The 14,817-nt window shown below is 38.7% G+C and overlaps 1 protein-coding gene across 2 annotated transcripts in view; it reads right to left on the reverse strand.

Moving 5' to 3' along the window:
* The window catches only part of PIK3C2A (phosphatidylinositol-4-phosphate 3-kinase catalytic subunit type 2 alpha), a 39,066-nt gene extending 35,240 nt beyond the window's left edge, over window positions 1-3,826 (reverse strand). For both annotated transcript variants that reach the window (XM_015631091.1, XM_015631090.1), the window contains exon 1: window positions 2,653-3,826. In XM_015631091.1, coding sequence (XP_015486577.1) covers window positions 2,653-3,762 — 1,110 coding nt within the window. In that variant the 5' untranslated portion in view covers window positions 3,763-3,826. The remainder of the gene's footprint in view (window positions 1-2,652) is intronic.
* Between the last annotated feature and the right edge of the window lie 10,991 nt (window positions 3,827-14,817).

Below are 14,817 nucleotides of genomic sequence, written 5' to 3' on the forward strand. Positions count from 1 at the left end.
GCTTCCTATTATACTGAGTAGAAAATAAAGCAGAAGCACAGGACAGGCAAAAGAGAGACTACCCACATTGTATTTCAAGTATTACCAATTGAGTGGCTCATCTTTAAATCTATTTATTTCCTTCTTTAATAACTCAGCAGAAACAACCCTACTAACTTGTAGTCTTGTATCATCACCTATCTTCGTAATACAGGCTAGAACTGGACTGTGATGCCAAAAACAAGTTTGGAGGAACACAGGTGGAAAGTAAATCTCAAACCTTCAATTCAGCATTCACTGCAGAAGTGTGCAGTAAGACCTTGTTTGAAAAAGATGGTGACTTCAAGAAAATTAATTGACTACAGAACTGATGTAGTGATGCTATCACAAATAAAGCAAATGCAATAAAAGAGTACCAAGCAGGATGCTCCTGCCTGTCAGGAGGGTTTACTCATGCTGATGTACAAGGTACATGGTACACTGTGCTCTTACACAGAGAGCTAAAATGCTCATAAGGCATCTTCAAAAAAATAAAAAAGGAAGGAGAAGCTCTCACACAGAGCATGCAGTGAAAGCTGACAAAAAGTCACCATCTCTTGTAACATATTGAGGTAAATATCAAAATGATTCTTTCATCTTAAGTACCTGCTGTTCTATCCTGAAAGAAGAACATTTGCTAAGAACTAGTTACAAATGTGTTCTGCTGAAAATCAGATGACTGATGAGGAGCTGGAACAGCCTTTAAATCAAAAGCGGCAGGAAGAAAAGATGACACGTGGAGGCAGAGCTCGAACTTCATTTATGACTCTCATGCAAATAGCATGAGACTGGACCTTACGAACAGGAAAGACCCTTTGAAATCCTACCTTCTTGGAAAGGACCAGGAATGTATAAAGCCAGATGTCATTCAGCAACAGTCAAACACTACTTCCTACAGACACCACCTGAGAAGCACTGATCCAATATAGCCCAGTTATTATTCAGGAGTTAATTACAGCCAACCAGCCACCACTGAAAAACTGACAAACACATCACCAGGTGACATAGCAAACTGAGAAGCAAACTGCTGTAGAGTCCAAATTTACATGCCTCTCTAAATACTGTGAAATAACAGAGCTAATGTACCACAGCTCAAGAACAAGTGGGGAAAAAAAAAAACCCTTAAGTCAGACCCAAGATCTGTACACATGGCACAAAACCAGAGATAAATGGATTTTTTTGGTTTACGGGTGGTTTTTATTCCTTCTCCACTGGCCTTCTATTGAACTTCTGCCAGAATACTGACACCTAACCCAGAAAAAACAGGAAATCCTTCATATGAGGGGCCAAAAATTTCACTTCAGTGGAAATTTAGACAGCCTTTTAGACCACAGTCTAGTAAATATTTCTATTTCTGAGAGCAAAACCTCCTCCAGTTTGGGGGTGGGGAAGGAAGAACTAAAGAATTATTTAGAAAATATCCTCGAGTGATAACAGTTGTTTTTTTATGGCATGTCCCTAGCCTATTAAAAACACCTAGAAAGACAATACCTAAGATTTAAAACAGCTGTAAACCAAAGTCTGAAAAAAGCAACAAAGTCTCCAACGCAAGCAAATCACTTAACTCCCATTCTCTAACCAGTTTCTACAAATATAATTTTTTTGGCCATTATCACCCTTGCCAGGGTGCTGGCTTTTCCACTGAAAACTCCTCCACTTCTCTTTCAGACTTTGTACTCCACCAAAAAAAACCCTGAAACCCAGAAGTATTCTTATCTACTTTCTAGTGAGCTAAATAATATTTTAAAACACTTTTTTTTTTTTTTTTTGGTGGTGGTGGAATTATCACAGAAAGAATTGAAAATAAAGGAAAAGTTAAATAACCTATAGTCTTTTAATGGCCTTGGGGAAAAGTAGAATGCTCTAAAGGGCCGTAATTAAGCAAATGAGACTGGCAGTATTGATCACCTGCTGCACAGTTTGGTTTTGACAGAAACTGCATGTGCTCCATGTTCAAAGATATGAGTGCCATAACTAAAACCCTTGCTGAGAGTTTGGTCTTGAATGTTTTGTTAAAGTGATCCTAGAGAAGAACCTCTCAAACTTCTTTTCGCCCTGCCTGATAAAAGTAAAATCACACAAAGATGTTTTACCTTCTTCTAGAGCAGAAACACAGTGTTTCTGACCCACCACCCAGCACAGGATCACCAAATGTTCTCTCTAGCATTCCTACACAGAAGGAAAGTTCTCTACCTGCAAAAGAGAACTACTGTGTAAAAGTACTTTTACTGTGTAAAAGGCAAGATAAAATTTTCAGTGCTTAGCTCACCACCTTTTTATTTCACAGTATCATGAGAATTGTTCATAAAATTGAAATATTTATCAGTATGATTTAGACACTTAATTGCATTGAGCATTATTTCTATTTCTTACTGGAGTGTTGAGCTGCAAAACAGCAATTTCCTCAGTAAATGTGGAAGGATTACAAAAGGATGGAGGTATTTTGGGAGATAATTCGGTAGTAATGTTCAATTTTCTGAATAGCACTAATACATATGACATAACATCACATTATTTGGATACTGCTCAAGCCTACTAATACACATAAAATAAATAACAGACCTTAAAGTGTCTTTAAATACTGTCATTAATCTTTACTGTTATAGTGCAATTTAAAGATACTCATTTACATACCTGTGATGTTTGGCCCTGTAACTTTGCAATCTGAGTTGTTCTCATGTTTAAGGACTGGCTCCTTGTGACTGTTGCTCCAGAAGATTTCCCATTAACCTTTCTTTCCAGATGACAAGTTAGTAACAGTTTTTCCTCTAACAGAACAGCATCCCACGGATCTTCAGCAGTCATACTTGAAGCCCTCTCTCCATCATCCTCTGCCTTGTTTAAAGTCTCCACAGTGTCCACTTTTGGTTTACTGAGAGGATCCAAATCCAACCAATCAAATTTACTGACATCCCTGCAGCTCTCCGAGGCCGGCAGGTTGGACACTGCAGACTTTATAGAAGTCATTTCTAGGTCTGTGCTCGACTTCCCATTTCTCAGGAATTCTGAAGTGCTTGCAATTTTATCAAATACTTTTGCCATTTCTGGAGTGAGTACTGGAGGATATAAAGGTAGGCCTCTGTGCGGATGGAAAGGTGTGGTAGCTGCCAGTGGGTATGAAATGTATTGTGACTGTCTTGGAAGACCAAGATAAATAGGATCTCTAGAGGGATAGGATGACATACTTGGATGGAATCCATTCTGAAATACACCAATCTGTTTTGTGTAAGAAGCTGAGGTGTAAATAGGAGGTAAAGTGCATGTCACAGGTGCTGGTATTCCAGGTGTCCACTGTCTCCTCTGACCTGCGGGCCCAAGATAAAATTGAGAAGACATAGAAGGGCTCAAAAGAGGACTTGCTGGTAACGTAGGTACTTTACTAGATTCAAAATTGTCATCCAGCAGCAGTTTCTCTAGTTCAGCATGAGTAAGCTTCTCTATGTCGATGGTACTTAGTTTATCTTCCATGCTCTTGGCATCAGACTCTGGAAACACCATGAGATCATGGTCCTGTTTGTTATGAGTCTGTACTTTTTGTCTGGGGCTGCTTAAAGAATGAAAAGTTTGTTTATTACCAGCTACACCTCTTTCCTTCTGCATTTTGGCTAATGCCTCAGCTTCCATCTGGAGTGCCTCTTCTTTGTCCACATCTTTTGGCCTCGGGGCTGACAGAGAAGGTGAGGAACGCTGTTTGAATCCATTGCTGCTGGATATCTGGGCCATGCCGCAAGAGCAGATGTCCATGTAAAGCAGCAACACTTCCCTTGTACTGGTTGTCAACCTTGGCTTCAGAGCAGATTTAGCAGACCTGAAAAGGAAATGAAACACTAGAAATACATGCAACAAATCATACACGGACAACAACTAATTCACACACCACCAGCTGGCAAAGTTGCATATGTCCTTCAGAAACCCAGGATATATAATTTTGAAGAGGTCAATTTTTTGGTTTTTTGGGGGGAGGGAGTGTCAAACTTAAAAAGAAGCCAGACAATTGACGTTCTTTGAATTATGCAAGACCCATTTATTTTTCTTATTCTGCCTACTGGTGCTAGTAAGCACTTGGCTTCTTTTTGCACCACTAGACCCAAGACACACAAAAGCCACCTTCAGGTATGTAGCAGTTTTCAGACTTGAGCAATTACACAGGTGCAATCTTGGGAGTAGAAGTCGTTCTAAAGACTATACAAATATATAATTGATAAAGCACATTATCAAGAGGGCTTCCACCTTATTTCACTAGATTACAAAATCAGACCTTTCAAACTGCTGCACCATGATTATAACAGTCATAATGACACTGAAGGACCTCTCATCCTTTGGAAAATATTGTACTTTACCCTCTTAACAAGAAAAATAATGCTTATGAAATGATATTTCTGGGACAAGCAAAATAAGCTATTTAAGTACAGCTGCTCATTGACTAATCTCTTTAACAGCCCTTTAAAGGAAGTGTCATTTACTACTAGGTAAGGGAAGAAACTCCAAAAGGTCACTTTTGTTTAAAGCCACCACCAAGAACATGGAATTTTACATTTTTCCAGTTCCAGTCTTGTGCTTAGGACTATGATACAACTTCCCATATTCACCACAATATCTATGCAGACTCTTTATTAAAATAATCTTGCAAGAGATTACCACAAAAACTGTATTATTCTTCAGCATTACTTCTGCTTTATTCTCCAGCTTTTTGCACACAGCTGGATCAGAGGTGAGCCCAGGAGATGTCTTCCAGCAATAGCCAGTATGCACATCAAGCACCAAGATAAAAATCAGGAATAATGAGTTTCTGCTGGGAGGGTTACATAATCAGCAATCCTCATTAAAACACAGTTTCACTGAACTAGATGAGCCTTATAGTTGCAAATAATTCTGCATGCAACAATCTACAAATTAAGAATTCTTTGCTGCAAATAATGCAGATAACACAAAATGCTTTATGTTCCCTTTCAATTCATGCCCATTATAAGGGTTTGGATTTTAGATCAGGGGTTTTTTTGCCCTGCTTGAATCAAACCAGTGAGATGTGCTTCAAAGTGACTGTATTTCTCTGGAGTCCCCACACAGACAGCAAGATTCTTAACAGATTTATAACAGATTCTTTAAATTCTTTAAGTCTGGCCAAGCTTTTGTTTTATCTACCTCATTTCAATGGCTTATGGTGTTAAGGACAGACATCTTTATAAGAGGTTCTATACATTTCAGCTCAGTCTGAACACAAATCCAAGTGAAACCTTTGACAAAGCAGAATTACATCAGAAATGATGTTACAGTTACCAAGACAAGATTTAAATAAAGAAGGGTGTCTTCAGAAAGACTGAAAAAGTGACAGACTAACAGAATTATAAAACCCTGAAAACCACACAACTCAAGTCCTGGGGCATAAAGTCTTAAGGAGGAACTTTGGAAGTTACAGGTATGAATCAATACACAGGATAATGATGTAAATATTTAACACAGACAAAATTGACAGAAAAAAAACTACACCGGATCCTCTTCTGTCCAGTATATGAAGCTGCAGTTTGACACCCATTAAAGCCATAAATATTGCCATTAGGAAGAAGCCTTGCCCTGTCTACAGTCTATCTCCAGAGCTCAGCATAAAACACAATCAGGAAATAAATTTAAAATCTCCAACACCATTTTGCTGGGCTCTTTTATAGACAGTGTAAGTCTCTGGTCCCATTAATGGCACAAATGCGGCCTTCTGTTCCTGTTAGCAGGACAATCATACTCAAACTTCTCCTGAGGATGTACTGAATATTTTGTAGATGGTCTAAGCATACTAGCCACAGACAATATCCTAATAAGAAGTCTCGTATACTTGACACCGCCTTCTCAGACTGTCTAGAAAGCTAAGCTGGCTTTAATCTCTTCATTAACTTACAGCTGGTTAAAACTGCTGTCAGATTTTTAGATAAAAGAACACACTGACTTATGAAGTCCTCTCAAGAATTCCTACTTGGCTTTTCCAAGAAGCAGCAGCCTGAGGTAAGTGCAGTTTGCAGTTTTCAGAGTCTTGATGTTGCCTAAGGATTCTAAAGAGCAGAAGGGCTTTTTCCTGAACTTTATTCAAAAAAATAAAATGGAATCATACTTTCCAAGACTATTCAGAACTGCTTGGGCTACAACTTACAAGATTATCGATCCATTCAGGTGCTGCTTGACAATTACAAGGGGATGAAAAAAAAAATTACATGGTCTTCAAAGTATTTATATATAACAACAGCTAGCTCTTAAAACAAAAACAAAGCCTTATTTTGCTGCTGAAATCGATGTCCTGAATTTCCATATCACCAAGCAGCCTCCTGTTCACAAGGAGAGTCACTGTTCCACGAAGTCACAACTGCAGATAAACACACATTCCTCAGCTCTCAGAAACATGGTACACCGTTACCACAGCACCCTCCTTCACCAGCATCTAGAGAATCTTAGACACTCAATAACTACTTGTTTATTTCACAATTTCACATTATAGTGCTGTATTCTGGTCAGTTTATGACAGCACACTTGCACTGACAAATCCAGTGACTTCCAGCATGCAAGACAGCATTCAATTTGTGGTTATCTGAAAAATTGAATTTTAGCCTTATTCTTTGCAAGACAGCCTCAACACCATATATACACATAACATGACTGCTGTATTTAAGTCCTGTCCTTGGGAAACTTCTACAGTCAGTGCTTAAATTTCTGCCAAATTTTATAAGCAGACTGCAGGTTTTTTTCAAAGTTTTACATGAAAAAAACTGATACAAAAAATCTGATAAAATTACAATAGTCTTGGCAAAACTTTTTACTGCATCTATGCAGTAAATTCATACAACACACCAGAAGAAAAGCTCCCTAGGCATAAGCATGATTAAAATACTAATAGACCTTTTTTTAAATGCTAACCATGTAGCATCAGTTAATTTTTTCACATAAGTTTAGCTTCATGTTGAACTTCTCACTTTGCAGACATCTAAGTTCAAAGGCAGAGTGAGCAGAATTTAAACTTCTCCAACATGTACAAAGAGAAGAGCACATTCCGTTAGGATCATCTATCAGCAGGGAACTCAAACACTCAGAAAAATGTTTCAGTTCAAATCCTAGAATACTGAACCATTACTGACCAAGCTGTAGGAACTCATCAGAAGTTTGCAACAACTGGAGGTCATTGAAGACTCAGAAGTGATCCTTACAGAGCTAGGACTGCTCTCATCTGAACTGCTGCACACTATTTTAAGTAACAGTGACAATCAATTTTCAGCTGTCAATCTGTTCACCTTCAAGAGTGCTCCTCTTGCCAAGCACTCAAAGAACATGAGAAATGTTTTGTTTATTTTTAAAGGAAAGACTGAAGCAATTGAAGAGATTATAACAGAAATTCAGAAGTGATAAAACAATGCACTTCACCACTCACTTATCCCCTAATTTTGAAATTAAACAGACACATTCATATTTGGGTGAAGTTGCCACATATCCACTGCTCTAGCAGAACCTCATCTGCTTCCTTTAGAAGTGGGCCTAAAACCTCAACCACACAATTTATCTACAGCCCTGACCAAGGGCAATGCCTCTTGCAGTCAGATTTCACTAACTTGAAGCAGTATTTCCTTTCTCAACCAGTTCTGATCAGACAGGAGACTGCAGGCCTCTCTGGCTCTGGTTTTTCAAGAGCAACCCTTCCTTGGTAACATTTGGTAACAATTTTACATAAATGAGTTTAGAGTCTAAGTTAATTTCATCACTCAAGAACCTGTGGATTGTTATATATTTTTGACTATTGTACATCACATCATTATTTCAGAGGAGTAAAATACTCTAAAAAAAAAAGTAGCAAGAAACTGCAAGGTGCCTGACCATCTCCTTCAGATCAAAGCCTCCACATGGAATGGAAATTAATTTAAACCAGATTTTCACTTATAGAGGCTTACATTAAAAAAAAAATTAAAAAAAAATATTAAATATGCACTTGTCTAGCAAATACATAAAATGAAAGCAGGAAGAAATTTCTTTCCAATAAGGAATTTATAGTTTCCTGGTAAGAAGCTTTGGGGAACCAGTACAGGACATTACATCTCTACCAGGACAAAGACTCCCAAAATCTAAATTAGCTTCCTATCTTAATAAGCAAGGGATGACATCATCAGACATAAATCGTTTTACCTTAAGCAGAGGTAATCTCACCATCTGCTCATGTACATGTTAACATTCTTCTCTATGTCAGATGAGTTGCACAGCTTTCTTCTCAAAAACACCAAAGGCTTGTAATACCCTATTTATAATTTGTTCTACGTAAGCACAGAACATATTATTTGGTAATTTCTTCACAAGAAGTACTTTATAGCTATCAGAAGTCAGTGCACATGAATTCCCTGGAGTCCAAGCACTAAATACAGAAGCAGTGATAACAAGTCAGGCCATTTCCTGCATTCCTTATAAAGTAAGGCCCTGGCATACAGTAGCTAGCGCTTCCTCAAAACAAGTGCAATTTTCAAAGTAACTTTGAGGTTATTTTGCCATTAAAGAAAACAAAAATAAAAATACTTGAAGTATTTGCCTCACATTGAATCATAGGTAACTTACTAATTAACAAATCTTGCCTGCATACCAGAGACAGTAGCAATTTTATGGGAAACCAGGGAAAACTTAGCAAAATATGTCAGCAGTAATATACTGTGGAAAATACTAATCATCTGCAAAGGAATTTATAGCCAGACATTTGCCACAGCAGGAAAACTCCTTAGCAAAAAAAAGAAAAAAGTCACAAGAACTTTGATGTTCAGAAGCCCTCTCTGCCAGATGCATTCAGATTGCTACAGACTGAGAAAAAACTGAGCACATACTCATGACATGACTTCTTGAAGTAAAGCTGTTATTCTTTCTAAGTAATGTTAGGTTTAAACTGGAGGTCTTCTCAATAACAGACAGTTATGAAAGGTCAGTGTTAAAGCTATACAGTTCTATCACACTATCTTTCCACTAAAAACTTAGTAGCTTCTTTAATCCAGTCATTTTAGCAAAATTAGCAAATGCCTCCTTACAAATTAGATGAACACAGTTAACCAGAAAATTTAATCCATTTTGTTTCAGCTCATATCTACAGAACCTTCAAAGACAATTACTAGCTCAAATATAGGTTTGATTTTTAATTGGGCACAAACCCTGAACCAACACTCATTTCATTTGTTTTGCTCAAATCATTCAGATCATAAATATCTAAACAGGAACCACATCTCTTAACTTTGATTTTGAAATTTCATTTACAACAAAAAAGTACAATTTCATCACAAAACCTTTGATCTCGAGGGCTAGGCAAGAATAGGATGTTTCTAGCACTAGAACAGGAAGTCTCAGCCTTTAAGGTCTTTCAACATCAGCAACAAATCCCTTGAAAAATCCATCCTCAGCTGTTTCAGTGCTTATAAAAATTTATGAACTACTGAAATCAGTTTTCACCCAGGACACTGTGCAGAGGATCATTAGTAGATACGGCACACTTTGTAGCTGCTGTTAAATTTGAATCTTCATGTTTTGATCAATGTTTCAAGAAAGAAAAAGCATAGATGCATTTCTCATGATATTCCAGCCAGATCTCAGTGAGGGCAGCTACAGATATCTACAGATCATGTGTTTCCCATGGCAACACTCTTCCTCTGCAATGGTTTGCACCACTGGCCACTGCAAGCCCTTCCATCAGTAGATGTGGATACGTGCAGATTTGGTACAGCAGGTTTGAAAGCGTACTCAGCACCTTTCTGCTATTATACTCTTCCCCTCAAATTCTGAGCCTAACCATCACTCCATTTAGGTCTGTTAAGTGATGGGGGTCAAAGATAATTGAATTTCATGTAAGTTTCATAAATATAAAAACCCTGACCCTGCCAAGAACCCTGAGTGTCACAGCTAGAAGAAAACTGTAGCATGAGCTCATATAACTGGACACTGCAGATTTATCACCAGGATAAATTTCACAAATGATTGAATGATGGCAAGAAGTCCTTAAAGCCAATCAGGAGAAGACACAAATCAACAGGAAACTGCGCATCTGTTTCATCAGCTGTAGAATTACTCACCAAACTTTGCATCTCTGTATTTCTTCCTATCCTCTTCTTAGTTCACTTAACAGCATCCTCCTATTCTGTTCCTGCCCAGTATTTTCTGGATGCAGGTACCAGAAAAGAGCAAGAATGAAACTGATGGCATCCCAGGCTCCTTCATTCCGATGCATTTGGCCAAGATAGTTTTTTCCATGCCTTACAGCCAAGCATATTACCCACATTGTTTGACAAAGGCTAGGAATTCTAGTTCTGTTGCAATGTTTCTCCTTACAGAACAATGCTTTCAATTCCACTCCTCCTGTTTTAAAAGTTTGCTTTTAAAAACCTTGTACCAGTTCCCTTGCTCTACAGACACCTCTTAAGTCGTGCTTTTCTCTACGTCACCCTGACATACACAATCCCTCCACCAATCCCATTTTTCAAAGGCTGCTTGAAAACATTCACACAACACAAACTTTCATACAGAATCAACATTAGCTGCAGGCTTTTCCCATTCTTTAAGCGAGGTCATTGGCCCAAATATTTTGATTCCCCAGCTGAATAATTGGTGAAGTAATTCCTGACTTGCAAAGTAATTTTACTCTGGAATATCACTATCATGGAACAATTAAGACTGGAAGGGACCTTATTTACTCATGCAATGTGGGGCCTGACCCATGTGGAGCAAGACAAATTACCTGGAGCATGTAGCTAAATGAGTACCTCCATTAATCCTAGAGTACTAAACAGCAGACAGACAACATTTGAAACTACATACCCAATTTTATCAAAACCATACAAGGTGTCTAGAACAGAGAAAGAGGAAAGAAGACATCTGTGCTGTCTGCTTTAATTACCACAACAGAGATACCCAAATGCCTTCTACATAGTTCTATAATATTCTGCAGCATAGACGGAGGACCTTGTTAAAATCCCAATTTTTCCTAAATTATGTGCCTGAAGTAAGGCCAGCAGACACCCTCATAACTTTGTAAAACATTTTGCAAACATGCTGAGAACACAGCAAAAGGCAGGAGGCTCATGATGGAAGGTACAGAGGCTATTAACACACAGAGATGAAAACAATCCTCCTCCACAGAGACCCTATTTTACTCCCTGTGCAGCAGTGCACAACATACACCTTCAACAGAACATCAAAAACATGCATGGAGAGGAAACATTGACACCTCAGCTCTGGCCCAGACTTAACTCTGTATCACAGTATTACTATCACCCTACCAGTCTAACCTAATGCAATTCTGCTGCAGTAGCCAAATTATTTCCACCACTTGCTTCAGCAGCTGAGTTTCCCCCCAGGCAGGAAACTTGCACAGTTTCAGTTATAATCAGCAGATGCCTCTTAGTCACACACCTCATATTCATAGGAGATTGAGCAGAATTGCTGATTACCAATTGACAGAACAAATGCACCGTTCACATGTACCTCTGTGCTTTATCCATCAGAAAATACAAACTGCTTATTACAGGTATTGATTCAACAATTATGAGGTTTGTTTGGGTGCATTTTTTTTTTTACAATTCACACGTAGAGAACAGAGCAGGGTGGCTACACTCAGACCAAAGGTTCATCTCATCTTTATCTTGTGTCTAAAGGTGGTTTTGGAAATGCAAATAGGAAGAAGCTAAACCAACAAGAACACTTCCTCAAAATACCCTTTTAGTTTCCACTAATTTGGCACTCAAGTACTTCCTGAATCCTGAGGTAACTTCTCTAAGATGGAAGAATCTTGATGGACTTTTTCATCAGGAATTTGAGGAATTTGTTCAGATGGATGCAGAATTCAGGTAAACTTCCAGCTCTCACCTTGTAACAAACATCACTGGCACCATGCTCTGCTCCTCTGCTGTGACTACAACCTAAGCAGAAGATCAGATGAGTTACTGATGACCTGCTCTTGATCAGTCCCCTGCAAACATCAACTAAAACACTGAAGCCTTCAACCTCAATTATTTCCCCTGGGTCACGATGGACTGAACAACTTCCAGATCTGAACCAGTGACATTCCCTTAGCACAAACACCCCGAGGTCCTCACACACTACACACTGCAAGTTGTGGTTGGGTTTTGTAAGTGATGTTTTGTTTGTAACTTCAAATTACAAGTTACATGAAACATGCAGACATACCTTCTCCCTCTTACTTCCATTTCTTCCCTCCAAAGTGACCATCACATGGACAGCTTAATCTAAGGGAATACTTCCAAGCTTCATTTCTACAAAGTTATAGACTGAAGTAATATTTATCATAATTTTTTTTATGTGAGCTTTGATGAAAGCATTTTATTTGAAAATTTTTATAGCTTAAGTGAAGTTTATCATTGCTGGTATGCTTTGAAACATTTCCTCCTTCCCTTCCCTGCCCAGTCTGGAAACAACTTCATCCTAATTCTCACAAACTTACATCACACCAACCTCCTCACCCACAAAGGAGCTGAATGATGCTGTATTAGATGACTGATTTTAAACTGACCATCATTGATAAAGACTGAACCCTGGTTCTGGTAATTAATTACACATCCACATCTTCTACTTAAAATAGAACAATATGTTTACACAGTTACACATCCATAAAGCAAACAACTTACATTTGTGTAATAGGCTCTCATTTTAAGCTTGTATTATCCTAAAAACAAATAAACACCAAATAATTTCTGTACTGACTGCAGACACTAAAAGGCAATACTTCTAAAATACAAAAAGTGGAGGATCTTTACCTGAATGTAAGGCTGACGCTGTATTTTATGAATTTTAGTCATGTCAGTGTTGGACTTACACTGGTCTGCCCACCAGTGCTACTTCACTGCAGTTTTCAAAGCTCCCACAAGGCAGCCTTAAAATTGTTCAAGAGTTTAAAAGATAAACAACATGCAATCCTGCTCTAATAAAATTCAAATCTAGCATTCATTTTTCTAAATAACGACATACTGTCTGGTTTTGGGCCCACATCAAAGCCTAAGACAAAAAAAAAAAGCCTTCCAAAACATCACCTCAGCATTTTTATTTCTTAAACAACATTTTAACCCAAGTGTTTCCAGCTAGGTAGCAAATACTACAGCAACACTGAGTAAGAAATATTACCAGCTTTGATTTAGTTTGAGAAGAAACAAAGGAACACAAAATCAGAAAGTTCTTTTTTTTACTTAACGTTTTGAAATGCATCGTTTTCCATATCCATTAAATTTTCTTTGTTAGTACACAGCTACTCAAATTGGATAAAATTAACTAAATCATCGATTTAAATATAAAGATTATGTGTCCTGATGAACCTTGGAGCTCTCAGGGATGACAGCAATAACTCACAGGAAAGAGGAACCTCAAATATATAAATCAGGAGTACTATTCCACTGTAATTAAGACAAATATATTTTATTAAATCAATCAAAATTTTAAATATTTCCTGAGATCTCCTTTGTAATTTTCATAAACAAGCATCTCTAAGAGACATAAAAGGACATAAAAGAATACTCAAATACAGCAGACCATTTAGGAAGATGAGACGCTAAATAACCTATTACTTGTCTGGTTTGTAGTCCCCTCCCCAAAAGGTCATTCAAGTATTTCTTATTTCTGCCTGTTTCCTCTCCCTCTATCTTCTATGCAACTTTCTTTCATTGTCCCCTTATTCTTACCAGTTTTGCTCCAACTTACCTTTACAAAAGAACAAACACAACCCCAAAAAACAAACAGAACTTGGTGGGAACTATAATCCCTTTCTCCCTCTCCAATAAATGTGCTAAGAGAGGCCAATTTAAGCAACTTTGCTTCCTCCCAGATGCATAAACTTTTTTACAGGCTCACTCTCAGAGTTGGGGCAATGAAGAACACAACTGCCTTCAGAGCCAACAAAGCCATATAAAAAAATACTTTTGTCTGTCTGATTTCATTTCCCCTGCCCCATTTCTGCTTCCCCTTTGGATTCTTCATAAATCATCCATCACTACTACTCCTGAACACAGCTTATACTCAAAGCAAGTATTGCACAACATCTTGTACAAACATCAGACATTTTTTCTTAATTTTCAGTTCCCTTTGGGAAGGGAACTGCATTAAACATGCGATTTTATTAGTTAAAACCTCTGCATCTCTCCTCTACTTCAAATTATTTTAACTGGGCTGCGCTCTAGTAGCGGGGTTGTAATAAGTAATACAGTAAGTAGAAAGCCCACCAGAATATCCTTTTCTTCCAAACGTTTTTCTTCTGACTGACATCCTTCCCCCTACAACAGCATAGCTGAAGTGGGAGGTTGTGCTAACAGAGGTGCAGGAATACCGTTTTTTTTGTGTTGATACAGAATAATAAACTAGATTGAGCCAAGAACAGCAAGGCAGTCACAAACTTCCATGTATCACTAGAAACATCGGCAAAGCTCCCGGAGGAAACAGCAGAGCTGTTTAGGGATCAGCTTTGTAAACATCCAATTTCTCTGGAACCACAGCAACGCACCAACCCGGGGTGAGCGAACCAAAGCCAACAAGGGGATGAACAAAAAGGAAAGGTAAACCTGGTGGATCTTTGCAGCGACCGCCAAGGTGCCCCCTACTCCGGGCACCCCCCGGAATCTGCGCTCCGTGCCAGTGACAGCTCCCCACCACCCCGGAGACTTCACCCCCGGGTCCAAAAAGCACCTCGGGCACCTGGGGAGCGCGGACAGCACCTCCGGACGGCTGCGCGCCCCGAGCGGCGCCGCTCCAGCGCTCCAGACACGCAGTTCCCGGTGGAAGCGCTTCCCGCAGGCAGCGCCGCCGCCACCGCCCGGC

Source organism: Parus major, chromosome 5 (assembly GCF_001522545.3).
Source record: "Parus major isolate Abel chromosome 5, Parus_major1.1, whole genome shotgun sequence".
Lineage (NCBI taxonomy): Eukaryota > Metazoa > Chordata > Aves > Passeriformes > Paridae > Parus > Parus major.